The sequence below is a fragment of the Ovis canadensis genome, chromosome 13, assembly GCF_042477335.2.
Source record: "Ovis canadensis isolate MfBH-ARS-UI-01 breed Bighorn chromosome 13, ARS-UI_OviCan_v2, whole genome shotgun sequence".
NCBI lineage: Eukaryota > Metazoa > Chordata > Mammalia > Artiodactyla > Bovidae > Ovis > Ovis canadensis.
In genome coordinates, this window is record NC_091257.1 from 85,142,995 (window position 1) to 85,169,990 (window position 26,996).

General features: G+C 52.8%; 2 protein-coding genes, 1 long non-coding RNA gene and 1 pseudogene across 7 annotated transcripts in view; 2 read left to right on the plus strand and 2 right to left on the minus strand.

The window, feature by feature from the left end:
• TOP1 (DNA topoisomerase I) overlaps window positions 1-5,190 on the plus strand; it is an 88,049-nt gene extending 82,859 nt beyond the window's left edge. For all 3 annotated transcript variants that reach the window (XM_069548571.1, XM_069548572.1, XM_070289257.1), the window contains 3 exons: window positions 2,470-2,564; window positions 2,785-2,934; window positions 3,911-5,190. In XM_069548571.1, coding sequence (XP_069404672.1) covers window positions 2,470-2,564; window positions 2,785-2,934; window positions 3,911-4,013 — 348 coding nt within the window. In that variant the 3' untranslated portion in view covers window positions 4,014-5,190. The remainder of the gene's footprint in view (window positions 1-2,469; window positions 2,565-2,784; window positions 2,935-3,910) is intronic.
• LOC138417741 (uncharacterized) lies at window positions 1,168-16,378 on the minus strand. Of its 2 annotated transcripts, none has more exons than XR_011248265.1 (3): window positions 15,693-16,378; window positions 14,492-14,631; window positions 1,168-2,152 (listed from the first exon to the last, which is right to left on the minus strand). It is a non-coding gene; the product is annotated as an uncharacterized lncRNA (long non-coding RNA). The 2 variants fall into 2 exon arrangements; XR_011248266.1 differs by having other exon boundaries at window positions 1,375-2,152; window positions 15,893-16,378.
• On the minus strand, window positions 8,605-8,700 carry LOC138417974 (U6 spliceosomal RNA; annotated as a pseudogene).
• The window catches only part of PLCG1 (phospholipase C gamma 1), a 33,493-nt gene continuing 22,398 nt past the window's right edge, over window positions 15,902-26,996 (plus strand). The window contains exons 1-2 of one of the 2 annotated variants that reach the window (XM_069548552.1): window positions 15,902-15,979; window positions 16,440-16,764. In XM_069548552.1, the coding sequence (XP_069404653.1) occupies window positions 16,548-16,764 (217 nt within the window). In that variant the 5' untranslated portion in view covers window positions 15,902-15,979; window positions 16,440-16,547. Of the gene's footprint in view, window positions 15,980-16,439; window positions 16,765-26,996 lie in introns of those variants that run through there. The other variant, XM_069548551.1, reaches the window with a different exon arrangement.

Here is a 26,996-nt window from a genome sequence, read left to right on the forward strand (position 1 = left end):
AATGTATTAACCCACCATGAGAATTTGTAGCTATTTCACTACAAAGTAGATACATGGGTTACAAAGTAAACCAATCATCTTAAAATATATTTACCCCAAAGTCTGATACAGTAATAGTTTTACTAATAGGTGGGTCTAATAATTGTAAATGTCAAGGTAGTAATGAATATAAATACTTTGATTTCTGCAACAATTAAAATATGAAAATGTACATACTGTCTCGGTAATAAAGTCATAAGTATTACTGATAATACTATGTTTAGTTGCCCACATCCATAACTGAAGAAGAAATGATGAGTTTCAGCTGCTGCTGCTAAGTCGCTTCAGTCATGTCTGACTCTGTGCAACCCCATAGACGGCAGCCCACCAGGCTCCCCCATCCCTGAGATTCTCCAGGCTAAGAACACTGGAGTGGGTTACCATTTCTTTCTGCAATGCATGAAAGTGGAAAGTGAAAGTGAAGTCGCTCAGTCGTGTCTGACTCCTAGTGACCCCATGGACTGCAGCCTACCAGGCTCCTCCATCCATGGGATTTTCCAGGCAAGAGTACTGGAGTGGGTTGCCATTGCCTTCTCCGAGTTTCAGCTAGGGGTTAATTAAACTACAGATTGCTTCTTTTCCGTCTGTGTTCATGAATACTATACCTGGACAGCTGGAGTTCAAAAACTACTGCTGTGGTGAGGCTGCATACATGTTTCCAGGCCCAGGGTGTTTTCCTTCTGTTGAAATTTCTTCCAGATACGTACCCAGGTGTGGGTCAAAAGACACATACAACCTGCAGTTCATGCTTCATATGCCACCTGGCTTTGCTGAAGGGGTGCACACATCCACAGTACGTAAGAATGTGTCCACAGACGTCTCAGATCCTTGGACCATGTGACTGGCAGGCAGAGAGCCCATCCAGACCTCCCATCCTTGCACCTCTGTTAACAGTGGTCATGTGGTGCCATTTACTCTCCTCATGCTATCATTTCAAGCCAGAAATAAAAGCATGAATATTCAGGTGGTGTTTACCTAATTCAGGAGACCCATCCCTGGAGCATGAGGAGGCCTTTTGTTGGTCTCACTCTGGAACCACTGTTTGGGCAGTCCAGGCTGCCTGCCAGACGAGCCCTCTAAGCCCAGGAACCCTCTCCTGTGTGCCCAAGAAGCAAACACACACCTCTGTTTGCCAAGTGAATCAATGGGGTCTTTAATGCTTTGAGAGAATTTGACATAGCCTGCCAATTTAGTATTCACAGAAATGGTTAAAAGATTGTGGTTTGTTGTATTTCTAGCCTAAGAATCTGGCTAGTGGTGTCTGTGACACTTTTGTGTAGAGTCAGTTCCTTCATTTTGACTTTGGATAACATAGATGTTGGAAGTAAGCCATTCGTAGTAAAATGCATTTAATGATTGTCTCACAATGCTGGCCTCTGTTTCCAGTCTTGGGCTGTGTGTGTAAATCTAACAGACAATGCCAGGCTGAGAGCAACAGCCCAGTATATGTGAGTCGGGCGTGCATTTATTCTGCAGAAGTTCCCTTGATCTTAGGGTTAGCATGGTGATAGCAGGTCGGGTTCGCCTGCCCCAGCTGTGAGCTCACCACTCTGGGGCCCCAGCCCCACGGTGTTGCCTGCTGCTGTCCTCAAGTGGGAACTGAGAATGCAGAACCGGTACTCTCAAGCAAGAGAGGCTGCGACTGTCCTTTTCTCCTCCTTTAACGACTGGGGCCCCAGGAGATTTCATTTGGAGAAAGAGCTCCATAGCTAAAAAGTTTTCATATCTGCTTTGAATGATAACTATTTGAATTTCCTTCCTGTCTCAGCTTTCTCACCTTTTAAAAACAGAATGCCAAAGCCAGGCCATGCCACGTATTGGCTTGGAACAGATGAGGCTAAGTGGTTTGGCTTCCTGGGTACCTTTTAATTGCCATTTTTTAGTCCCTTGGGTATTCTCCTCAGTGCATCTTTTTTTTTTTTTTCTGGAGGAGTTAGCAGCTCTTCTCAGAGTGCTGGTAGAATCTGAGAAATGATCTGAAGTCAGTAGATGTAGGGACTCTTGTCTCAGCTTCATAAACAGTATCTCCTGCAGGATTCTTGGGATGGAGGTGACAACCTGGCACAGGATCCATTTGATAAACAGCTTTCACGTGTCATCCTCTTCCCAGTATCTAAAACCAAAGTGTTCTCTGATTAGCACCCACACTCCGAGTCCCAGTGGGTTCTTTCCCTGAGTTTCTGGATTAATGGGTCCCAGAGTCATTGCCATAAAACCTTCATTTCTTCAAGGGTGACTGAAGAATATAAACGGTCAAGTAGCACTGGAATTCAGCACCCGCTGCATATCCACTCTGTGCCGTCATAAAGCCACCCCTGGGCGTTTTAACAAGAACAGCCTACTTGGTGAAGACATCTTCTCTTAAGGAATCCCATTTTCTCTCTCAACTTATTTTATTCCTGAATCTTACTGTTGTTCTTCTCTACACAGATTGATGCGAAGAAGGAACAGCTAGCAGATGCCCGGAGAGACCTGAAAAGTGCTAAGGCTGATGCTAAAGTCCTGAAGGATGCAAAGACCAAGAAGTACGTGCCTGATGTGATGCAAAGCTGGGGGTTGGGTGAGAGAGGAAAAGGGTCCCAGCATCAACCAGAAGTCCTAGCTTTCCTAGGATTTCTGAGTGACATTCTAGAAATTTCTGGGCCTGTGGCTTTTCTGCTTTTACCGCCCTTGGGTGGCAATGTGGGGATACGGTGCTCCTGTCCAGAGGCCAGGCCCAGTTCCTGATGACTTCCTTTCTTCCAGGGTTGTAGAGTCAAAGAAGAAGGCTGTTCAGAGGCTGGAGGAACAGCTGATGAAGCTTGAAGTTCAGGCCACAGACCGAGAAGAGAATAAACAGATTGCTTTGGGAACCTCTAAACTCAATTATTTGGACCCAAGGATCACCGTGGCTTGGTAAGCACCACGCCCTTCTTGAAGGCCACCTACTGGCTTGGGAAGGGTGATGGGGTTCCAAGAGCATTGTCAGCTCTCACACACAGTTCCTACATTGCACACTTAAGAGTGTCCTCTGTCTTCTGCTGTGCACACTGCAAATGCATGAGGACATCCTGGGTGGTCTGAAATGGTCAATACTGTTACACCACTTTGGGATGTTATTATGTCTGCTAAGGCAGGTATGGTCCCCACCCCTAGTGGAACTTTAGGACAAAAATGGAGACTCTTAGTCCTTATTGAAGGAAAAATAAAAATGAGCCCATCTACCTAAACTTTAACTTCTCAATAAAAAAAAAAATTTTTTTAAGTGAAGGAAAGGTACCAATAAGGAGAAAAGAAAAACAAAAAATGAGAATACAGATCTGAGCAACCTATGCAGACTTTGCACCATTGTTTGCTTGTTTCCCTGTAAACTACCCCCCCCCCAATAAAATAATATCCAAAATAAATGACTTTTTGGGGAAGATGCTTATCAGTTAATTTGAATTATTAGTTTCTGGGCTTAAGAGGAGCAACCATTCCCTGTGGGCCAAGGGTTCCAGCCAGCTCTTGTCCCCTTTCTTTTCTCTATGTCCTGTCTGGTGCTGGAGGTTTGGTTGGCTTTGAGAGGCAATAGAATATAATGGTGAAGAGCGTGGACTCTGGAGCCAATGTGCTTGGATTCACTTTTCAGCTCCATGCTCACTAGCTATATGAGAATGAAACCAAATCACCTAACTTCTCTTAGTTTTTCATCTGTACCTTTTTCATTTGTACACCTGCAATCGTACCTACTTAGTCAAGCACATGAAGCCCTAAGAACACGTCTGGTACCTTATTAATTCTCCTTCTCACCAGATGCAACAGGAGAAGGCAGCACATCCAGGCCCCAGCCCGGGGCTGGCCCACATCTCCTGAGACACACTGACCCCCCTTCTCTCTCCCTTATCTGCAGGTGCAAGAAGTGGGGGGTCCCCATTGAGAAAATTTACAACAAAACCCAGCGGGAGAAGTTTGCCTGGGCCATCGACATGGCTGACGAGGACTACGAGTTCTAGCCAGTCTTGAGGAGCAAGAGTTCTGTGAAAAGGAACAGTGTGGTTTGGGAAAGATGGATAAACTGTGAGCCTCGCTTGCCCTCACACCTGAGGGAAAGAGGCAGCAAGTCTTAACTAACATCTTTGAGAAAAGATATTATAAGGGAGAGCTGAGCCAGTTGTCCTATGGACAACTTATTTAAAAATATTTCAGATATCAAAATTCTAGCTGTATGATTTGTTTTGAATTTTGTTTTTATTTTCAAGGGGTCAAGTGGATGGGAATTTGTCAAGAGTTCTGCCAGGCAAATTCACTGTTTCACTGAAACATTTGGATTCTCTTAGCTACTGTATACGAAGTCCGATTATATTGGTGCGTTTTTACAGTTAGGGTTTTGCAATAACTTCTATATTTTAATAGAAATGAATTCCTAAACTCCCCTCTCCCCCATTTCAGGAATTTAAAATTAAGTAGAACAAAAACCCAACGCACCTGTTAGAGTTGTCACTATCTATTGTCATGGGAATCAATTTTCATTAAACTTGAAGCAGTCGTGACATCGGCAGTGTTTTGGTTCAGACACCTGTTCACAGAAAAGCATGATGGGAAAATATTTCCTGACTTGAGTGTTCCTTTTTAAATGTGAATTTTTATTTCTTTTTAATTATTTTAAAATATTTAAACCTTTTTCTTGATCTTAAAGATCGTGTAGATTGGGGCTGGGGAGGGATGAGGGGTGAGCGAGTCTAAGGATAATAAATAATCAGTGACTGAAACCATTTTCCCATCATCCTTTGTTCTGAGCATTCTCTATGCCCTTTCAGATACCCATCTTTTTCATTTAAAACCCCAATCTTTCACTTGAAAGATATTATTGTATAAAAGTTCCACAGGTAAAAAATTTAGAGGAAAATGAGTATTTGGTCAAAAAAAAAAAAGGAAAAATAATCAAGATTTTAGGGCTTTTATTTTTTCTTTTGTAATTGTGTAAAAAATGGAAAAAAAACACATAAAAAGCAGAATTTTAATGTGAAGACATTTTTTGCTATAATCATTAGTTTTAGAGGCATTGTTAGTTTAGCGTGTGTGCAGAGTCCATTTCCCACATCTTTCCTCAAGTATCTTCTATTTTTATCATGAATTCCCTTTTAATCAACTGTAGGTTATTTAAAATAAATTCCTACAACTTAACGGAAACTTGGTGTCTGCCTCTGTGTTAGCCCAGGGCCCCGGGCCAGAGTAGGGCTCCAGGGCTGGGCCTTGGTGTGGGATGTGGTCTGCCTGCTCCCGGCTGCAAGGGTGCCTCCCTCCCTAGGAGCTGGGGCTGCATTTGTCTTGCCACCATGGGTGTGGGCTGAAGGGGAGGGAGCCAAAGTCCACATCCTTAGAAGGAGGCAGGGCCAGGAAGTGAGGGTGGGTACAGAAAAGCTAGAACAGGTGCGGTGTAAGAACTATATTTGGAGCCTAGGGTAGGTTTATTGAGCAAAGTGGAACAAGTGTATTCGGGAAGCAGATTTTAGAACACTTCTATGTGTGCTGGTGAGAAGCAGTTAGCAGCTTCTTTTAGTTAGCTACTTACGTGGCTAAGTTACCGTCAGGATGGCAGGAATTACGGATACTAAGCCAGTTAAAACACTGAATCCCAGAAGCTCTCTCCAGACAGACAGAGATCCTGCTGACTGAGAGAGGGAGCAGTCTGGAACCACTTCTCAGTGCTCTAGTACCCGAGTCAGTCAGGATCCCTACAAAAATTGTTCCTCCTTTCATCCTAGGTTATAGCTAAGTCTCCGATGATACTGAAAGATTTAAGTCTCCTGGTCAAACGGAACAGGCGACAGGAAGGCCAGAGTGGTCAGAACCGGTCATTTAGCTAGCCCTAAGTCCTCTAGCCTGCCAGCTAGGGGTGTATTCTGGGAGGACAGCCATCTCCCTGCTGGTCTCTGAACCTCTGGGCTGGGGCTGGGCCAACTGCAGAGAATCCTGAAGGGTCCTTGGCAGCCTTTATTTCATCACCCAGTGAGGGAGGCAGCATTCACCCCAGGGAATAAAGGAGGGTTTGGAGCCACTATTCCTTTGGAGCAAGAGACCAAAGCCAAGTATTTTGAGTTCAGTGGTTCTGAGGAAGCTATACCACAGAACGCCACAGAACGTAAGGAACAGCAATAGAGAGACTTGTCCATGAGCCTTATCGATGCCCTTGAGCAGGACCTGTCACAACCAGGGGACAACCTTGGGTCACCACTGGAAACAGGACAGGAGGCCCTGCAGGCACATTTTACTGGTGAGAGAAACCTGTGCCTACCTTTCCTGGCAAGGACCATTCTTCTGAGGGCAGGTGCAGAGCAACTAGATGCTGGTCAAGAACAGCTGTAAAGGACATCCTGGGTGGTTGCAGCAGGCCTGGGAGAGCAAGCCAGAGATTGGGAGAAGCTGACCCGACAACCACTGCGACAAGGGAAGAGGCTAGACAGAGGTGAGGGCCAGGCATGCAGGGCCTCAAAGGATGCTTGAGCATGAACTCAGGAGGACCACCCCCCGCTTCCTAGGCATCTGGCAGGCAGGTTCCCTTCTCTCACTTCCAGCCCTTAGGTCGGAGTGCAGGGTCTGCCCCACCCTCTCCTGTCCGGCCCTTCCCTGATGCTGGGGTCCAGCTGTGGGCAGAGGGAGACCGCTTCCATATGCCACCCCAGCCAGAAGCTGGTGCTGGCTTGGCCCCTTCCTCTCTCACCGCCACCCCCCACATCCTGTCAGCAGGTCCTGTCTGTCCTCCCTGTCAAGTCTACCTCAGGCCTCTGCCAGTTGTTTTTTTTTTTTAAAGAAACCACAGCTCCCAGCCCTTTTCAGCCACCACCCCGTCCCTCTCTCTCACACACAAGCACCTGGAATGAGTCACCTCTACCACCCAGTCACTCTCCCACCCCCTGCATCTAGCTCCTGCCCCATCTTGCTTCCAGTGCCCCCTTCCACTCTGACCAGTCACCTAGGAATGAGCGACCAAACCACTAACCAGGCTCTGCTGCTTCTGCATCTCAAACTCGCTGTGGCACCAGACACTTTGCAAACATTGCTAGTGATACTTCATGTGTCATAAAATCCACCCATTTCCAGTGAACAGTGACTTCTAGTAGCTACTGAGTGGTACAGCCATCAGCGTACGTCAGTTTTAGAACTTCGTCCCCTCAGTAAGATCCCTCATGCCAGGGACAGTTCATCCCCATTCCTACCTCCAGCCTCCACGAATCTACCCTCTCTATATAGGTCTGTCTGTCCTGGACATTTCACATAAACAGCATCATTCCCTTAAAGAATTCCTCTGGCTTCCGTGGTGCCACCCTCCTGATTTTATCCCTTCGTCTCAGGCTGTGGCTTCTGTTACCTCCTCTATCAGGTCCTTAGCTGCTGCGGTTCTCTTCTCAGCCTAGCTGATTTCATTCACGCTTGAACGTGATGAGCCCCACATCTCTGCCTCCAGCCTAGACCCCTCTCCTGAGATCCAGACACACACTGCCAACTACACCTTGGCAGGGATGTCCATGGACTCTAGAACTGTGTTCGGGACCTACCACGACCAGCCCACTGGGCTTGGTTTAGCATCTCAGGGAAAGGCACCACCATCCACTCTGTCTCCCAACTGGAACCGAGGGCAGCCATCATCCTTCACACCTTTCTTGTATCCGGTAAATCACCAATTCTGGTATCACCTTCTAAATACCACATACATCGAATACAGGTATTTCCTCCTTAGAAAACTTAAAAAAAATTTTTTTTTTCCTTTTCTGAAAAAAGAGTTTTACTTACATTTCAGTCTTTACAAAATCCCTCATATAATGGGTCATTCTCTCAACTTGTTTTGAACCAAAAAGCACTTTTTGGAGAAAACACATTATCCTGAAATGACCCCAGTCAAACTAGTTTTGGATGATTGTAAGTAGTCCCTTGACAAAACCAGTAAACAAGGAAGCAAAGAAATTTACCACAGACTGGGCAATTATTTCTCACAATCCCAAGCACTGCATTTCAACAGGTTTCTTCAAGGTCACTTTAAATAGCAATGCACTGAGGTTATGTATATATGTTTTTAAAGTGTCTTTTAGAAAAACACTGAAATATTTATAGATAACATTATAGAGCTAAGATTAGTGTCAAAATTATACGGAATGGGTTAGTGGGTCGAGTTTGACACGAAACAAGTGGCCAAGAGTTCATAATTAAACTGGCTGATGAGTCCATTTCACCATGCTATATATATATTTAAAATTTATATATATTTAAAATTTCTGTAATATTTTTAAAGCAATACAGTCTAAGTGGGGATTATGTCAATCATTGATACGTATCTACAGAAGAAATAAAAAGCTATTTAATGTTATACAGAAAAGTAATTATGCTTAGGTTAAAATTTCCAGTTGACAGCATCACATACTGATTCAAAAAGTATTTTTTCTGCAGCAACAGGGATGAATCTCAAAAACACTATACTGAACACAGATCCCACGGTACACTGTGATTCTACTTACATGAAATTTTAGACCAGGTAAAACTAACTTTTAGTGACAGAAAGTAGACTTCGTGGTTGCCCACTGGGGGCAGGGGAGATCAACTTTTTTCTTTTTTAATGTGGAATGCTTCATGAATTTGCGTGTCATCCTTGTGCGGGGGTCATGCTAATCTTTGTATTGCTCCAATTTTACTGTAGCAATTTTACTGTATGTGTTGCTGAGTTGAGCAGGAGACGGACTCTTAAAGGGCACCCAGAACACTGGGGTGATGGAAATGTCCTGTGTCTTAACTGGGTGGGGGTTACAGGGGGGTATACATTTGCCAAAGCTTTCCACACTTTACACTTAAAATGGGTGCATTTTCTGTAGGGTATTCCTCAATAAAGTTGATTTGTAATGGTGAATTCCCTGGTGATCCAGTGGGCCACATCTACTTGAGCCCACGTGCCCTGGAGTCTGTGCTCCACAACAAGAGAAGCCACTGAAATGAGCAGCTCTCACACTGCAACCAGAGTGTAGCTCCTGTTCACCGCCAAGCAGAGAAAGCCCGCAGGCAGAAGTGAAGACCCGGTGTAGCCGTAATTAATTAACTAACTTTAAAAAAGTTTGAACATCATTATTGAAAAGGCCAGTGTGGGAAAATAAATACTCATAAATTAATATATCATTTTAAATAATGTGTGACTTTAAATGTGTAAAATATGTAACTAAATGAACTGCTATCCTTGGACATCTGAATCATGTATCCCTTAAAATATGTATGCTGTCATGAGAGGCCCGCATACCACAGCAAAGAGTAGCCCCCACTCTCCTCAAGAGAAAGCCTGATGCAGCAAAGAAGACCCAGTGCAACTCAAAACAATAAATAAACAGATAATTTTAAGTTTTCCGCTATAGTTGCAAAACTGGCCACAAAACACAAGTGGTGACCTTATTTTGAAAACAAGTGATTGACAGTCTTGTATCTGGAGCAGAATACCTCTCACTGGACTGTGCCCAGAGCCACCGGCAGGTCTAATAAGGTCAGCTGTCCCTCCCCAGTGCTCCAGGGGCCCTTATCACACTGAAATGTCTTCTGCTGACAAACGACTGTTGGCATTTCTCTCTCCCCTCCTGGAGTGGGAACCTGGTCTGATTCCTTCTGCGGTCTAACTGCTACAGGGGTGGCATCGGGAATGTGTGCTGGAAGAAGGGCAAAAAAGGTGGAAAAATAGTGGGTCCGACCTGGCCAGGGCCACAGTGGCTAGCTAGGGCCCCCTTCTCTGCCTGCAGAGAGGCAATTACAGTGTCCCTGGAGTCCAGCTCTCCTGTCTCGACATCTGGGTCCCGGGAGAGGGGCCATCAGCAGAGGGGAAGCAGGGTCTGCAGGGAGCACAGAGTCCTGGCCTGGTTTCCTCTCGAGCGACAGAGAACACGAGGCTCTCGAGGGGCTGAGAGTATATCGCGGGTGTGCAGGAGGATGAGACCTAAAAAGTATGAGGCCTGGTGACCAAGGGGGAGCCATGGATGGATACTGGGGACCAAAGCTTTACAGCCAAGATGACAGGTTGAGGGATGGAGTTCAAGGTGCACCAAGGTGAGTACTGACTAAGCACCAGGTGCAGGCCTAGGTGCAGGCTGACTGACTCAAACCCACGAGAAGGGCTGGTCAGCCACCTAACCTAAGATACTACTAAGTAAAAATTAAAGAAAAGTTTAAAGAAGAGGGATAGTTTCATATGTGGATTAAATTAGACGCTCCAAGTATATAAATCTGCCTACCTTCAACTGTGGTAGGAGCTGCGCTTTCCTTTTATACCTTGTATAGTCACTCAAGGTCATTACAAGGAAGAATGAAAACTGGGTGGGGATTTGCTGTTAATCTGCAGACAACATTCTCTACTATTTCAATCAAGTAAGTGTCCCCTTGAGAAACTTTCCTTATCATTTAACCCCAGGAAAATCTTTCCTCCCCAAGGAATCAGTTATCAGAATACAAAGTTTCTGCTTTGAATACCAGGAAGCTCAATTTGATTTTCAATCACTGCAGCTGTGCTAACCCATATTCACGGAATTACATTCTTCCTTCAGATAATAGCATATCCCATTTTTATGGTACCATATTTTTGAAAGAGGAGTACATCAAGGCTGTATATTGTCACCCTGCTTATTTAACTTCTATGCAGAGTACATCATGAGAAACGCTGGACTGGAAGAAACACAAGCTGGAATCAAGATTGCCGGGAGAAATATCAATAACCTCAGATATGCAGATGACACCACCCTTATGGCAGAAAGTGAAGAGGAACTCAAAAGCCTCTTGATGAAAGTGAAAGAGGAGAGTGAAAAAGTTGGCTTAAAGCTCAACATTCAGAAAACGAAGATCATGGCATCTGGTCCCCTCACTTCATGGGAAACAGATGGGGAAACAGTGGAAATAGTGTCAGACTTTTTTGGGCTCCAAAATCACTGCAGATGGTGATTGCAGCCATGAAATTAAAAGACGCTTACTCCTTGGAAGGAAAGTTATGACCAACCTAGACCGCATATTCAAAAGCAGAGACATTACTTTGCCAACAAAGGTCCGTCTAGTCAAGGCTATGGTTTTTCCTGTGGTCATGTATGGATGTGAGAGTTGGACTGTGAAGAAAGCTGAGTACTGAAGAATTGATGCTTTTGAACTGTGGTGTTGGAGAAGACTCTTGAGAGTCCCCTGGACTGCAAGGAGATCCAACCAGCCCATTCTAAAGGAGATCAGCCCTGGGTGTTCTTTGGAAGGAATGATGCTAAAGCTGAAACTCCAGTACTTTGGCTGCCTCATGCGAAGAGTTGACTCATTGAAAAAGACTCTGATGCTGGGAGGGTTTGTGGGTAGGAGGAAAAGGGGATGACAGAGGATGAGATGGCTGGATGGCATCACCGACTCAATGGACGTGAGTTTGGGTGAACTCCGGGAGTTGGTGATGGACAGGGAGGCCTGGCGTGCTGCAATTCATGGGGTCGCAAAGAGTTGGACACGACTGAGCGACTGAACTGAACTGAGGAAACGCTCGGAGTACTTAAGACTGAGAAAGAAGACATCTGTGATAGGCACAGGGATGTGCCACTCAGATTCCCCTTTGGGGAGTGCTTGTTGCCAGGAGACCATCAGCCCCCTAAGACCACCATGGTTGCAGACATCTGAGGCTGCGCTTGGCCCAGGACAGGCCACGTTCAGTGGCTGGTGGAGGGACTGCAACAAAGCTCCCTGGGGGCAGGCTGAAGCTGCCACCAGACGGGCATCACAGCTCAACTTCTCCCACTGCCCCCTCGCATTTCCTTCCCTCCCTTCCCCAGTGCTGATCCCAAGGACGTGTCCTGAAAAAACACCCTGCACACTAACCTCCGTCATAGAGGCTTCCCAAAGAACCCAACCTGGAACAAGATGTAACCAAACAACTAAAAATAGAAAACATATCAGGTATGGGTACTACAGAAAGGGTAAGAAAATAGTGAAATGTTCATACCCAGGGGGAAGGCAACATCATGTGGACTCTGGATGGGCCTGAATCCCATCTCTGCTGCCTCTTAGCTTAATCTCTCCGGGCCTCAGTTTTTCCTTCTGTAAAATGAGGGTAATAGAGTACTTATTTCAGACTTCCCCGCTGGTCTAGTGGTTAAGAACCTGCCTGCCAATGCAGGGAATGCGGGTTCCGTTCCTGGTCCAGGAAGATTCCACATGCCATGGGGCAACTAGGCCCATGAGTAGCACCCACTGAGTGTAAGTGCTAGAGCTCTGTGCAGGACAATGAGAGAAGCCAGCGCAACGAGAAGTCCGCGCACCGCAGCCAGAGAGTAGCCCCTGCTCTCCGTAGGTAGAGAAAGTTCACATGCAACAATCAAGACCCAGCCTGGCCATAAATAAATAAATAAGTTGTTTTAAAAAAAAAAAGTACTTATCTCAGGGCTGTCATGAAAAGTAAATGAGTCACCAGGGGTAAAGCAGTTCTATGGGGCTTACTATATGTCAAGTGATGCTCTAAATGTTTGGTAAGTAAACACCCATGGGGTCAGGCTCACAGAGCCAGAGGGGCAGCTGGGCTGGGACTCCACCTCCCCCCCACTTCAGGCACAGGTACTGGTGTCACCAGAGCATGCTGAAGCATGAATGTTGACAGAAATAGGCTCGAGTGAGGCGAGCCTGGGTGATGTCATGGGCGTGTGCCTGGTGTGGGTGCTGGGCTGTGCCTCCCAGCCAGCGCAGCTGCAGGCACTGCCAGTAACACCCACGTCCCCATATATATATGCCGAGCTGGGGGAAGCCCATACCAGTCACACCCTCGGCTCGCCCTGCTTTTCCTGAGTCTCCTTGGGTGGAGGCAGGCACCTGAGGCCTGGGATGCAGGCTCAGAAGTCCCAGGAGGAAATGGGGCCCTGTTTCCTGATTGAGGGACTGACAGCAGGCTGAAAACATGAGCTCCTGTTGGCAGGGATTGCTGGAGCCCCTGGAGGCCCAGCCCCAGAGGCAAAAGCAGAAGCCAGGAAGCCTGGGCTACATGTCGGGAAGCTCTCAGAAAATGGAGATTTCTAAAAAGCATCACCGCCCACCAAGCTGTGAGGGCTACAGCACTTAGGAGGGCTCCTGGGAAAACGGATAAGATCAGATGAGCAAGGAGGGGCCCAGCCAGGCCCCCACTTGTCTTCCTGGCCTCACCAACCCCGCCCCCCACTCCACCTCCCCTCTCCATGCTCCCTCTTGGTAAATTCTAGCCTTCTTTCCATTCCTAAACTTAACTGTTCTTTCTGGCCTCAGGGCCTTTGTACATGCTGTTAACCTTGTCTAGAAAGGACTTTCCTCCAACCCACCCCTAATAATACAGCCAGCCATCTCCTCACATCCTTCCAGCCACTGCTGAGTCCCACAGAGGTCTTCCTTGTCTACTAGATCTGAAGCAGGTCTCCCTAATGTTTTAGCTCATAGCCCTCTGTTTTTTCCCTCCATCACAATTGTCCCTACAAAACAGAGTGCTTGCCTGTCTTAAATCTGTGAATTCCTGGGGGCCCAGCGCTGAATTTTTCTTGTTCGCCCGATTCATGGCACTGACACTGAGCATAGGGAAGCTCAAGGCTGCAGACAGGGACAAGCGCCCCAGCAAGCCACAGCAAGCCCAAGCCACACACTATGAGCACTCAAGTTCTGCACTCAGGCTTCCTGTGCCCAGGGCCAGCCATGCCAAGGGCCTCCCCTCACCCGTGCTGAGTAGCCAGCTGTCCACCGGCACCTACTGAAGCCAGGGGCTCTCCTGTGAGGAAGAAAATGCACAGTGTCAGACAGACTGGGGTTCAAATCCTCACTGGTTATTATGTGGCCTTAGGGCAAGCCGCAGAACTTCTCTGAATCTGTTTCTCATCAGTAAACTGGGAACAATAATCCCTGATTAGAGTAATTATAAGGATCAGGTGTGACCACACGTTGCAAAGCTTGTAACGATGGGTCAGGCACTGGGTCAACTTTCATTCCCTCCCTCCTACTTTGAAGGTCTGTCACTAGGTGGCAGTCCATCTCAGCCACTCCACCTCCCCTTGGGTGACCACAGCCGACTAGCATAAACGGCTGCCTCAACTTCAGGCTGAATTCTCAGGTCCTTGTGGGCTGCACTTGAGGGGATCAACACACATACACACGCTACCACTACAGCAAGACAAGTCAAAGGCAGTCCCCAGACATTAGTCATCACCCAGCTGGGTGGCCTGCCTGAGCACATACTCTTATATACGTACTCACACATTCCTGGATGCCTGGATCTTTCCCTAATTTTTTTTTTTCTTTATCATTTTTTGGAGGTCGCAAAGAATCGGATACGACTTAGTGATTAAACAACAACAGCAGGTGGCATGTGGGATCTTAGTTCCCCGAACCAGGGATCAAATCTGTGCCCCCAGCATTGGAAGCATGGTGTCTTAACCACTGAAGTCACTTAACCAGGGAACTCCTTGGATCTTTCTCTAGCATCAGCTGGGTGCCCTGCTGGGCCTCTTACCTGTAAAATGCAGTATGCTGTCCTGCTTTGTCTGGCTCAACATCCGTCAGACAGGCTCTACTGTGACTGAAGGTGTCTTTAGCTTGGGCGGTGTTCTGTGACAGGGCAATTAGACGGCCCGGGGTGCGTCTAGGGAGTGGCTGTAGCAACACAAAGAGTACAGATTAATCGAATAATCACCAAAAGAACTTGTGCCTGGAGAATGGAATGAAAGGGAGGTGGTGAGAGATGAAGTGGGATAGAAAGGGGCCAGACCATGCTGGACCTGCTGGGCCAGGTAGGGGATTTTGTGTGCCATGGCAAGTTCTGGATGATTTGAGCCTGGAGGTAGGGAGTCAGGATTTAATTTCATTTTGAAGGCCAGAGCATAGGGCCTTCCCTAGTGGTCCAATGGCTAAGACTGCACTCCCAACAAAGGGGGCCTGGGTTCGATCCCTGGTCAGGGAACTAGATCCCATAGCCCCCAACTAAAAGATCCTGCATGCTGCAACTAGGACCCCGTACAGCCAAATTTAAAAAAAACAAACAAACTAGAGCATAGGGAATACATGCTGGCAAAACCAAGGAGGGTAAATAGTCTGGATGAGAGAAGATGGGCCTTGAGGTTGTGGGCAGAGCGGAGACATGGGACGGCAGACGGAATGGGACTTGACGGAGTGCTGTGGGGTTGAGGGAGAGAGAGGAACCAAGGCTGTCTCCATCGGTTTTAGCCCGAGCACCTTACCAGAGGCATGTTCTGAGAAACTGAAGACCATGGGAGAAGCAATTTGAAGAGAGATGTGAGATGTCTATGCTACGTGGGGTTGTGGAACAGGTAACGGGATGCAGGGAGGGATAGAGCTTCGGCGCTCGGGTGCCTGAATTTGGCAGGGGGCGGGGGGCAGTGACGCCGAGAGGTCAGGCCGCCTTGGGAACTGACTCAGGACCCACCCCTGAGCAAGAGAAGTTGCTGAGGTGTCGAAAGGCAGCGGCCAGAGACCGAGGAGGAAAACAAGGATAGAGTCGGCCCGGGAAAACCAAAGCTCGGGAGAGCATTTGCAGGAATGGTGCGGAGCCGTAGGGCCTGAGTCCCCATCCTAGTCTCGTGGATACTCGCGGCGTGGGGGTGCGAAGTGTATGGCCAGGCCAAGACCACTGGAGGGCTCGCAGGGGATGCTCAGGCCTGTGGGCTACTCCGAATAACGGGACTCCCCACACCCACCCGCGAGGCCACTTCGGCCGCAGGGCCAGGAAGATCGTGGGTCCGACGGTCGGAGGCGCTGCCAGCGGGGCCGCCCCCGGCTGCCCCGGGGAGGGAGGGGGGAGAGGCGGGACACTCAGACTGTCCGTCAGAGCCTGCCGACCAATCACCGGGTGGCCCCGCCCCCGCCCCGCCCTGGAGAGGACGCGCGGAGGACTCGCCTCCTCCTCCGCCGCCGCCGCCGCCGCCGCCGCCGGTCTAAGGCGGCCCGGCCTGGCCTGGTTCCCTCAGCCGGGCAGCCCTCCCAGGTACCGGGTTTGACCGGCGAGCCCCGGGAGGCGCCCCGGGCCTGCACTTCTTTTCCCGGTGGCCGCGCGGGCGTCGCCCCGCTAGCGGGCTTCGGAAGGAGCCGCCGCGGCCGGGCCTGTGCGGGACGGTGGGCTGGGCAGCCGCCTGTGCGCGCGCGACAGACGGCCAGGCCGGCGCGAGGCTGCCGCGCGTGACGGGACCGGCCGTGGCAGCCGGGCTGTGTCCGGGGCGGCGCGAAGAGACCCCGCGGGGCCGTGGGCCCGGCTGGCGGACTGCGGGAGGCGCGCGCGCGCGTGCCCTGACGCGGGGCCTGCCCGGGGGGGTCTCGGGGCGCAGGCGCGGCGGGCGGGGGTCCTCCCCACGGGCGCGCGGGCGCCTTTGTTCCCGGCGCGCGGGCCGGGGCGGGGCCTGCAGGGCCGCCCCGCCCCCGCTCAGGCCCCGCCCCGTCTCCGCCCGCAGGAGCCGCCGCCGCCGGGGTCCGCTCGCCCGCCGCCTGCGCCGCCGCCGCCGCCGCCAGCTCGCTCCCGCCGGGCCTGCGCCGCCGCCGCCGCCCCCGGCACCCGAGCCATGGCGGGCGCCGCGTCCCCCTGCGCCAACGGCTGCGGGCCCGGCGCGCCCTCGGACGCCGAGGTGGTGCACCTCTGCCGCAGCCTCGAGGTGGGCACCGTCATGACTTTGTTCTACTCCAAGAAGTCGCAGCGGCCCGAGCGGAAGACCTTCCAGGTCAAGCTGGAGACGCGGCAGATCACGTGGAGCCGAGGCGCCGACAAGATCGAGGGGGCCAGTAAGTGCGCTCCCCCTCGCTGCACACCCCCGGCTCCCCGGGCCTGCTGCGCGGGCGCGCGCGCTCGGGCGGCGCGGGGTCTGCGCCCCGGCTTGCGCGCGCCCGGGGGCCGCCGCTGGAGAGACTCCGGCGAACTTTCGGGCCCCGCCCCCGCCTCGGCCAGGGTGGTCACCGGGGGCGGGGGGCATCCGGGTCCTCAGTCACCTGACAGGACACCCCCTCCCCCAGCAAGGGGGGGAGTGTTCCAGGCGCTTTGCCCAGAGGCCTAAAAATCCTAGCGAGTTGGAGACCAGCGGGGCCGGCGTCGGGTCCCCCGACACCCCGGGAGCGGTGTCGGCCGAGGCAGTGTCTTCTCCCCGGCAGCCGCGGAACCGGAGGCCAGACCAGATGCACCGTTTTTCCAAAAAGAGCAATCTGGTGCACCTCTGGGCCTCACGGCCGGGCTCCTACTTACAAAGGAACCTTTGGGTTCCCCAAGTAGAACTTAGGCAGCTGTTGGCGTAGGGCTGGTTTTGGAGCAGAGCCGGGCCTACTCATCTCTCTCTTGGGGCCAGGGAGGAAGGTGGTCTTGTTTGGTTTGGAAAAGCCCGAGAGGAGGCAGTGGATGTTTTTCCCGCCGCTTCTTTTGTCCTGAAGCTGAATTTTGGAGGTCTGTGTGCGTGGGCAGACTCCCAAAGCCAGGGCAGGGAAAGAGGCCAGCCTTCCCCTTGTCCTTTGGAAGCACATTCTCCAGAGCTTGGCCCCAGAAAGCCCAGCCTCGCTGCTTCGTGTCAGGTACTCTTCAAGAGGACGCAGCCAAATTGGGGTCCAGCTCTTTGTGTCCTGCGTCCTGTGGCTGGAGGGAGCCAGGAGCGGCTACTATTTCCTGCCTCTTTGCTGTCCCAGACCTGACCTTGGCTGCTTCTGGGAAAGAGTGTGTTGGGGGATTTTGAAAAACCCCAGATCCTTCAGAGAGTGATTCCACTGAGTGCGTGCCTGTGCTGTGGCCGGATGGGCCCCCCAGCTCTGCCCTCCATTCGCCCGCCTCCAAGTGTGAGATGATGTGTCTGCAACCCCAGGCTGTGGGTTGCTTCCTGCAAGAACCCCCTCTACCCCCACCCCCACCCCGAGACTGGAGTTAGAGCCAGGCTCAGAATTAGGACTGTGTAGAGGAAGAGGGTTCAGGAAGTGACACCCCCCAAGAGAAGGTCTTCCAGACCTTGGGTATGGCGTGTAGATGACTGAGGAGACGGGGAGGAAGGAAGGTCTTGTGGTGAGACAGCCATCCTCAGCCACACACTCCAGATCTCACACAGCTGCTGAACTTCCACACGACAGCCACCTTCCTCCATGACCCCTCCTCGGGCCCTGGCAGCCTGCAGGAGAAAATGTTAGATGATTTGAGAGGCTGGATTCCAGAGTGGAGGAAGGACATATCCTGCAGAGGACTGGAGGGACATCACCCTGGCGTCAGACTCCAGGCATGGCCCTTCCATGTGTCTGTGGATTCCCCGGGCTCTCCTGAATTGGTAGCAGCTGGCTGAGGTTCCCAGGTAGACTTCTCCTGGCTGAGAGGCTGTGTTTCACACCGTGCATGGGACCAGCAGGCAGTTGAAGTGCAGCCCAGCGGTTGAAGGCAAGGTTGGGTTTGAAGCCCGTATGTATTAGCTGTGTATCGCCCCCAGCCAGCTAGTTCTCTGAGCCTTAGTGTCACCATCTGTGAAGTGGGAGTAATAATATCTCCACCAAATGGGGTTATTCTAGGGGGATAAAGGAGAGGATTAATGTAAGACAATATACGTGGGCTTCAAATCCAACCTTGCCTTCAACTCCTGTGCTGCTGGATACGTTCTAAACGTTTAATAAATGTAAGCTGTTATTCATGACAACGGTGATAGACTATGACTGTCACTCTTAGACTGGGACTGTGTGGCTGCACAAAAGGGTGAGGGAGCAGGAAGGGAGGAGCACAGGGACCTAGCTCACATTTCACTGAGATCACTACCCGGAAAAGGGAGGAAATGGTTTTGTTTTGCCCCGACCCAACTACTAGTCACCCCCCTACCATGTAGAGCAGGGTATGGAGTTGTCTTGAGGAGACTTGCACATCTATCTCCTGGGCGGGTGACTCTCTTGTTTGTAAGTTGGGGCCTGTACAGAAGGAAGGGGTGTGGAGAGGCAAGGGGCTAGTCCACCAGGTCTCAGGTCTTGGGGGCTGGAGGCAGGAATGCCAAGTACCTGATAACCGCAGACCCTGTGGGTGGGTCCGTCAGAGGGGTGCAAATTCAGTGACAGCTGGGATTTGAGAGGCCTGCCTGGAGCCTGGGCAGAGGAGGTAGAAGGGGCCCTGGCCCATTGATAAATTGGAGCCCAGGATTGAAGGAGTCTGGGTGAGAAGCCTCGTGGACACTGGTGTGCAGTTCAGGCCTTGCTGACGGAGCCTTCCACTGAAGCTGCCCCAGAGCCGCCTGTTTGTGGGTGCATCTCATTGCTGGGTTCTGATCCCTGCAGCCGCCTCTGTAGGTTCTGAGGAAGTTTGGAGTGCCAGCAGGGCCCCTTGCCACCTGGCCTCTTGCCCAGGTGCCTCAGATGCCTGGCCTTTTCCTGCTGACCCTGCCAGGGTACCACACAGTGTCTGTAACCTGGCCAAAGAGCGAGACACTTGTGGGACTCTCAGGGTATCCGTGGCCCTGCAACGAGATGGGGTTCAGTGAACGTGCACGGTGCTCACGGCGAGGACCTCATTCTGACCTGACTCGGCGCCCTCTCTCTTTATCCTCCTCTTGTGAAATGGGGCCGGCAGGTGCTCACGTCGCGGGTGGGAGTTTGGTTTAAAAGGGGTGGGGTTGGTACTGGTTGTCACGGTGGTGTGACAGGAACCAGGTCTGTATTTGGCTTTTTGTGTTACAGATACTGACATAAATGAGTACAAAGCAATTACAGACTTCCTGCTGAGTGCTACAGAGACTTGTCATGTTTTCTTGGCAGATCTGCTAAAGGGCCCCAGGGGGTGGTCTGGAGTGCCACCCCACTTCACAGACAAGGAAATGGAAACGCAGGGAGCGCACTGTGCTGCCACGTGACAGCCTCAGTGGGACCCAGCCCCCCGGCAGGTGCTGGCCGGCCAATCCCAAGGGCACTCTATGCCCTGGGGTTGTGCTCTGAGTGGCCTCAGGCCCCAGTCCTGGGGTCTTCATTGATCTTCTGAAGAGAGACCTTCCTGTTCAGACTGTATCTGACGGACAGCCCTGGCCTTCCTCAGCTGTGGCTCCACACTTCTGGTGCCTTCCGGGTTGACATGTTCAGTCAGGGGTCGCTGTGGGCACAGTGGCTCGGGTGGTGAATCCACAGGGGGCCAGCACTTCGGGAATTGCAGCCCCGGGTTTCCATCTTTGTTTCTGCAATCGATACCCTTTTAGACACCAGGCCTCTTTAGGTGGTGAATCAGAATAGGCCCTTGCCTTCAGGGAAACTGAAGTGTACAATGGTGGCGACAGTTCTGCTCCTTTTGATGCCGGGGGTGGCAGGGTGGCAGAAGAAAGCAAACTCCCCGGACAAGGCAGGCAGGCTCGTGGGGGAGGCATCATAGGGCCCCGCAGTCTGAGGCCTGGCCCCTGTGGCTGTCAGACCGTGCAGGAGACAGACCTCAGGGTCAGCTCTGAAGGCTGAGCCCAGGAAGGGCGGGCCTGTGTCGTCGGGGATTTTCCTTTGCTGCCTGCCGGGTTGGTCCCCGTGGGAGAGGGGTAAGAGCACGTGTCCGGATCTCCACAGCTCACCATCCTCGCCTGTGTGTTTCCTGTCTGACTATAGTTTTTCCAGGGGAAGTCAGAGCTCTCAGTGTTTCCTCAGCCCCCTAGGCTTGCCCTGATGTGTGGGTTTCCAGGCCAGCCTGGCCAGGCCCCCTGTGCAGCTGGGGCTTTGTCTTCCCTCTGAACTTAGGGATGGGGTTTGCTGTGCCTGGGAGAGCTGAACACACCACGCCGGGGCCCCACAGCACCTCCAGCTTCTCCCCTGTGTGTGCGCCGGGGCCCGCACATATGTACACATATGCACAGGCTGGAGTCATCAGTTAGAGAGCTTGGCCGCTGGCTTGTTTTGGGTCGCCCCTTGGAATGAGGGGCATTTGCTTGCTCAATAGATACTGTGTTGAACACCTCCTTTTTGCCCAGTACTAGGCACTGAGAGTTCAAAAGATGAACAAGACCTGGACTGGGCTGTTGAGGAACAACGTTTGGAAGAGGCAGGTGTGGGGACGTGTAATTATAACCCCACGTGTTCCGTACCATAATAAAGGTCCATGCCCAGAGCTTCCTGTGTGCAGAGGAATGAGCTCTGCCCAGCAAGCGGGGGGTCTAGAGGAGAGAACCAGGAGGGCTTCGTAGGGTAGGTGGCTGGTGAATGGGCCTGAGTGGTTGGGGACCTTGCCTGTGCCCTGGGTGAAGCCCCGAGGACCACTGCACAGGGTGGGTTAGGGGGCAGCGTAGGGAGGGCCGTGGCGTGCCAAGCCTCGTGGGTCATGCTCTGTCCTGTAGCAGAGCTGTCACCAGAGGCTGAAGTGGGATGTTGAGGTTGAGAGGTTGAGGAGGGGGACCCGGGAACCGCTGCGGGAGAGAGCCGATGAGCACGGCACGCCTTGTCTCCTAGCGGGCAGGCGGATGAGCGGTAATGGAGGCGTGGGGTGGTGTCTGGAGGCAGAGGAGCCGTAGTGGCTGAGCACCGGGGCTCTGAGCGCTACACTGCCTGGGTTAAAATCCTGCTGTGCAGCTCACTTGCTCTGTGACCTTGGGCACGTGACTTTCTCTCATCTCTAAAAGAGGGATCGTAACAAATACATTTTTCTCGTAAGGGTTTTGTGAGGATTTGTTGAGAATGTGTAAGGTGCTTGGCATCGAGTGTAGCGTGTAAGTGCTTCACACGTGGGAACCCTGACGAGGAGGAAAGTGAAGATTAAGTGGCCCAAAAGGACCCGTTAGTGGAAGGGAACAAATGTCCATGTGGTGTCGAGGGGGCTGGCTGCCACGTACTTTGATGTGGGGACCAGGAGGCCACTTAGCCCCTCTTTCTTGTCATCGGGGCTGTTTGCCACCCCTGGCTTTTGCAGGGTGTCAGGGCAGCTGACTAGGAGCAGCTGCTTCGGTATCACACGAACACATCAGATTAGTCTGTTTCTGAGAACTTCGCCCCGATAAATGGTATCTGAGTCCATTTTTGGGAGACCCCTGACTGCCAGGAAAGGCTTTAACGCCGGCACCTCATTGTGCTAGGGCCTGTTTTTGCCTCTCCTGTCACTGTCCGTGTTGGTCTCTATTAACTCATGTTGTCTCTTCCTACTCTGCCCTTTCCTCTGATGTGGCTTCAAAGAGGTCAGTGAGAGCTAGCGCTGGAGGGAAGAGGTGAGGCCTGCTGTAGCAAAGGCCTGATTCTAGGGGACAGGAGACTTCCCCCACTGCCTGTCCTGCTCTTGGAACTGGAGAAGTCAGTGGGGACTTTTGAGGGGAGTCCCAGGAGAAGTGGGGCGGGGAGTGCTCGAGCTTCCCCAGGGGGAAATCTCTGAAAGCAGCCTGGTAACAGGTAAGAAGACTCCTGGCCTAGCCCAGGGTGAGGAGTGGTCCCCAGCAGCTGGGGCCAGAATCGGTGAGATTTGGGTGAGAGTCTCAGCCCTTCTGTGCCTTTGGATACCAGGCACCTGAAACTGATCTTCAGCTGTCAAAGTCATTTCCCCCCTCACAGAGTCGCCTGCTGACAGTGGTCAGGTGAGGTCCATCTGAGAGTGAGAGGTGGCACCTGCCAGTGAGTACAGCACGGGGCCCTCGTGGGTGCTTAACGGCTCTTGGTTTCCTTTGCCTTCACCGTAGCTAACCACAGAGCTCCGGTTCTTCCCACCACCACGCTGGCCTCGAGGCCACTCCGACAGCCAGGGGCTGGAAGTCTGTTACTTCTTTGTTCCCTCCCTGAGTCTGTTCACAGAGGTCACAGGCAGGAGAAAAATTGGGTATTTGAGTAGTGCATTGGTTCATGGAGCATTTTCTCATCCATGGGGTGTTAAAACTCCACCACACCTCCCGCAGAGAGGCAGGGATGCCAGGCTCCCCCTTCCAGAGGAGGAAACCGAGGCCCCAAGGCGAAGGTCACCCAGCGAGTTCATGGTGGTGCTGAGACCAGGGCTGGAATTCCCGATTCCCTTTGCAGTGTTCAGTTGATCCCTCCACTCTGGGGCAGGTGACAGTGGGTGTTGTAGAAGAACAAGGTTTTTATTTACCTGGATGGGGCTGTCTGATTTCTCTTCCGCCCCTTGGCCACATGCGCTGTTTGGCCAGCCTGGGCTTCGGTCTGGAGTGCTGGACTCAGTGGTTCCCTTGAGAGACTCAGGCTCCCTCTGCAGTTCCCCCTATCGAACCGCGGTCCCCTCTGCTGTGTGTGTGGGGTGACCGGAGACCTGTGCTCTGACTTGCTCTCCCTGGGTTATGATGACAGCTGCCCTGAGCCCCTGCCTGAGAAGTGGGAGCCTGGGGCTTCGCGCTCGAGGTGCTCTGAGAAGGGCCTCTGCGGGACCCAACGACAAGCTGAAGCGTGTGCCCTCGTCCGCGGGTTCCTGTGCTCATCCCACGTTGAGCGTGGTGTTCGTTCCCATGTTCGGAGCACACCGAGCTGGACGTGGTCGCTCCCACCTCTGACCTGTTCACTGAGGCTGCATCTCCAGCGTTGTGTGCTTTCCATGTCACCATAGCTACCCTTTCCTTTTTTTAAAAAAAAGGCCCGAAAACAGCTTTCTTGGGCCCCTGTGGCACATGAGCAGGTGAGACGCTGCTTGTGCCCCCGACGGGACGCTGGCATTCACTGGTGTGCCACGTGCCGTGGAGGCTGACGGTAAACGTAGGGGACGAGGCTCCCACTGCCAGAAAGGAAAAATGACGAGAGGTCTGGGCGCTGAGAGGGACGCAAGCCAGGGCAGCTCCGTGAGTCTGCAGGGGCGGGTGTGCCATGTCCATCCCCATGGCTGACAGCGGCCGTGGCTCTCCCCCGTGTAGGTCGTGTGCGCCTGTGTTTGTGCAGAGGGTTCTCAGTGGCGCCGAGTCGGCCCCGGATGCAAAGCCAGAACACCTCGGGCACATGAGGCCTGAGGGGGTTGGAGAAGGAGGCCGGGGGGAGTTAACTCCTGACACATGGGCACGGGGCACAGGAAGGGTGGCCCCACGGTTGTGGCAGGTAGATTGCAGCCTGTGGGGGTCAAGAGGCGGCCTGCACTGGGGTCTCGGAAACAGGGAACTTGGTGTTCCGGCTCCGAGATGTTGCAGCTGTGCCCTCGCCTGATTGTATCTCCTCCTTCACCCCAACACACGTGTCCCTGCTCACGCTGCCACAGCTTCCTGCCATCAGCCCAGGGTTTTAGGGCCGCCCTTCACGGCTGAGTATGCTGAGTCTCCAGAGGGAGTGGGCCCGAGGCCGCCTAGAGACGGTGCCCTTGGCCCCAGAGGAAAGGAAAGACGTGGGAGGGGACCGGGCCGCGCGGATGCTGCAGGTGGTCGCTTTGGGGGAGGCCGAGGCCTCGGGGGTGTGGCTCAGAGTCCCCGCTTGCCTTCCTGCCTCTGCTCTAGATGGCCTCCCTCTTCTCGTGCACCCAGTGCCTTTCGAGGCGGTGCTCGGCTCGCCTTTGAGAGGCTGCAGTGGCTGAGTGCCCAGCAAAAGTCCTAGCTCTCCCCGCCACCCCTCGGCACCCCCTGGAAGGGCCGTCCTGGGGGAAGCAGGGAGGGCTCCTTTTTATAGCCCACATGTAGGCTTTGTATAGGCTCTGCGCTTCCTTCCGGGCCCTTCCCGGTGTTGGCCGGTGGCCCTGGCTTCAGCAAGACTCAGGATGCAGAGTGAATGGGGCAAAGCTTTCTTTTGCAGGACTGGCATCTCCCTTGCCGAGCCAGGCCTGGCACCAGGCAGCCTGGGGTTAGGAGGGAAGGTGACCCATTCCTTGATCCTGGGAAGCTTGCAGTTTGGAGCGTGCGGAAAACCATGAGAGCCCTGGGCCAGCAGGAGACGGTTGCGCCCAGTGCTGTTGGCTGAGCCTGGGGCTCCAGACAGCATCAGCCTGCCCTTGTGGGTCGCTCCCCCTGCTGGCTGGCAGGCTGGCGTTGGCTGGAGGGTCAAGGCGTGGGCTCACTGAGGAGTGGCGGTCTGACCGAAGCTCCAGGCCCTGGCAGACACCCGACCAGACTGGTGAGGGCTTGCGCCTGGGCGCATTTGACCACTTGTTTGTGTGAGATCTAATTCTAACTCAGCAGGGGCGGGCCATGCGTGTTGGGGCTGGCTTCCTGTTTTCCTGGACACCTGGGGATACGGCTGAACTGAAATGTCCTGAGGGAAGTGGTGCTTTAAGAGGCGTGCCCCCTCCCCCCACCGCCTGGCTCACAGTGGCCTTGGCGTGGCCTTGCCCGTGGCGGGGAGTAGGGCACTGGCCATCCTGGGCCTCTGGCTGTGGGCGTGTGGTGGGCGAATCCTAACGCCGCGGGATGAGTGACTTCAGCCTCAGGCCTAGAGAGTGTGGGCCCGGGTTCCTGAGTGACTAACCCTAGGAAGGAGGAGAGGGGCTGGGCACAGGTCCCAGAGGCTTCTTCCCCGCCTACTCCAGGGCAAGAGGTCAGTTGGGAGGTTGGGGAGCGGCAGGGGCAGGGGCTGACGAGACCCTCTGTGGGGCTCTGCAGACCACGTGCCCCCATTTGTCATCCAACTGTTAGGTGGTAGCTCTGCTGTGCCAACCCTAACACAGTAAGAGGGTAACACGCCTGTGTTCGCTCGTCAGCTCCTAGCTGGGACTGTGGCCCTTCTTGGGAGCTCTGAGCATGTCCACGATGGAGGTTAGAACAGGTTGCATAGGTAGCTCTCTCTGGGGTCACTTGGGCCTGTTGAGGCCAGCAGTGAAATAGAGAGTTCCCTCCAGTGGGAACCCCTGACCCAGGCTTGTCCCTGATGGCGTCTGGGTCCTCGGCCTGAGGACTGGCCCCCCCTGTAAGGGTGCGGCTCTACAGGCCAGGGCAGGAGGCTGGGAGGCAGCTGTCTGTGCTGAGAAGATGAGGCGGGAGCTGTCTTAAGAGGGTGGAAGTAGGGAATTAAAACCAGGAACGGGAGGTCCCAGGGTAGCCACCCCTCTCAGCAAGGGGGTTGATTTTGAAGAATCTGAGCGGGTCTTCCCAGGGAGACGGGGAGCGGGTGTTCCCTCTCACCTTGGAGGGGGCAGTGTCCTGTGTGGTGTGACCTCGCAGGGCCTCAGCTCCCCCGGAAGCAAAGGGAGGACAGGCGAGTGGCCGGGCTTGGGCTACTGTGGCCCAGAGGGAGTGGCCCGATCCTGAGGCGAGGCCGAGCCAGCGGGTCTGAACTAGGAGAGCGGGTCAGTGGGCAGAGGAGAGCGTCGGAGTGAGCAGGCCTGTGACGTAATGACCCTTTCCATTGTTCAGAGTGTCTCCAACCGGGACATTCAAGGTTGACCTTGTTGGGGATTTAAGGGCTGGCCCCACATTTCCCCCCGTGGAGAGAAGGGCCCGTGCTGGCAGTAATACAGAAACCAGAAAGGCGGGGAAGCAACACGGGTCAGTGAGCTCCACAGGGGAAGGCCTCCGCCATTCCCCACCCTCACCGTAGCCCCTTTTCAGCCCCCAGCCAGAGGACCCTCTCACTTCCTTTTGGGGGTGGGGGAAAGGCCCCAGATTTTTTCTTTCTTCTTCTAACGCAGTCCATTCCCTGCTAGACACTGGGACATTTGGTTCACGGCGTCAAGGACCTTATGCTCCAATGGAGAAGGTAGTCAGAGCCTTAAAATACACATGGTTCTCACTCACCTAGGTCCTTGGTAAACGTGGTCATTAATATAAATAAAGCCAGTAGGGCTTGTTCAAGGATTAGATTGGAGAGTGGTGAGAGTATACGGAGTCTAGTTTAGGCACCTCTTTGGAGGTGAAGCTGTTAACTGGCAAGAGGTGTGGCAGGAGGCCTGGTTTTGGTGAGGGGTTGACTGAGGTATGTGCCTCCCAGGTGGCGCTAGTGGTAAAGAGTCCCCCTGCAGTGCAGGAGACACAGGAGATGTGAGTTCAATCGCTGGGTCAGGAAGATCTAGAGAAGGAAATGGCAGTCCATTTCAGTATTCTTGCCTGGAGAATCTCATGGACAGATAGCCCATGGGCTCACAGAGTCGGACACGGCAGAGCGACTGAACACATACACATGTGACTTTGAGGTAAACAGGCAGAGAAGGCAAGTAGGCAGTTGGCTTG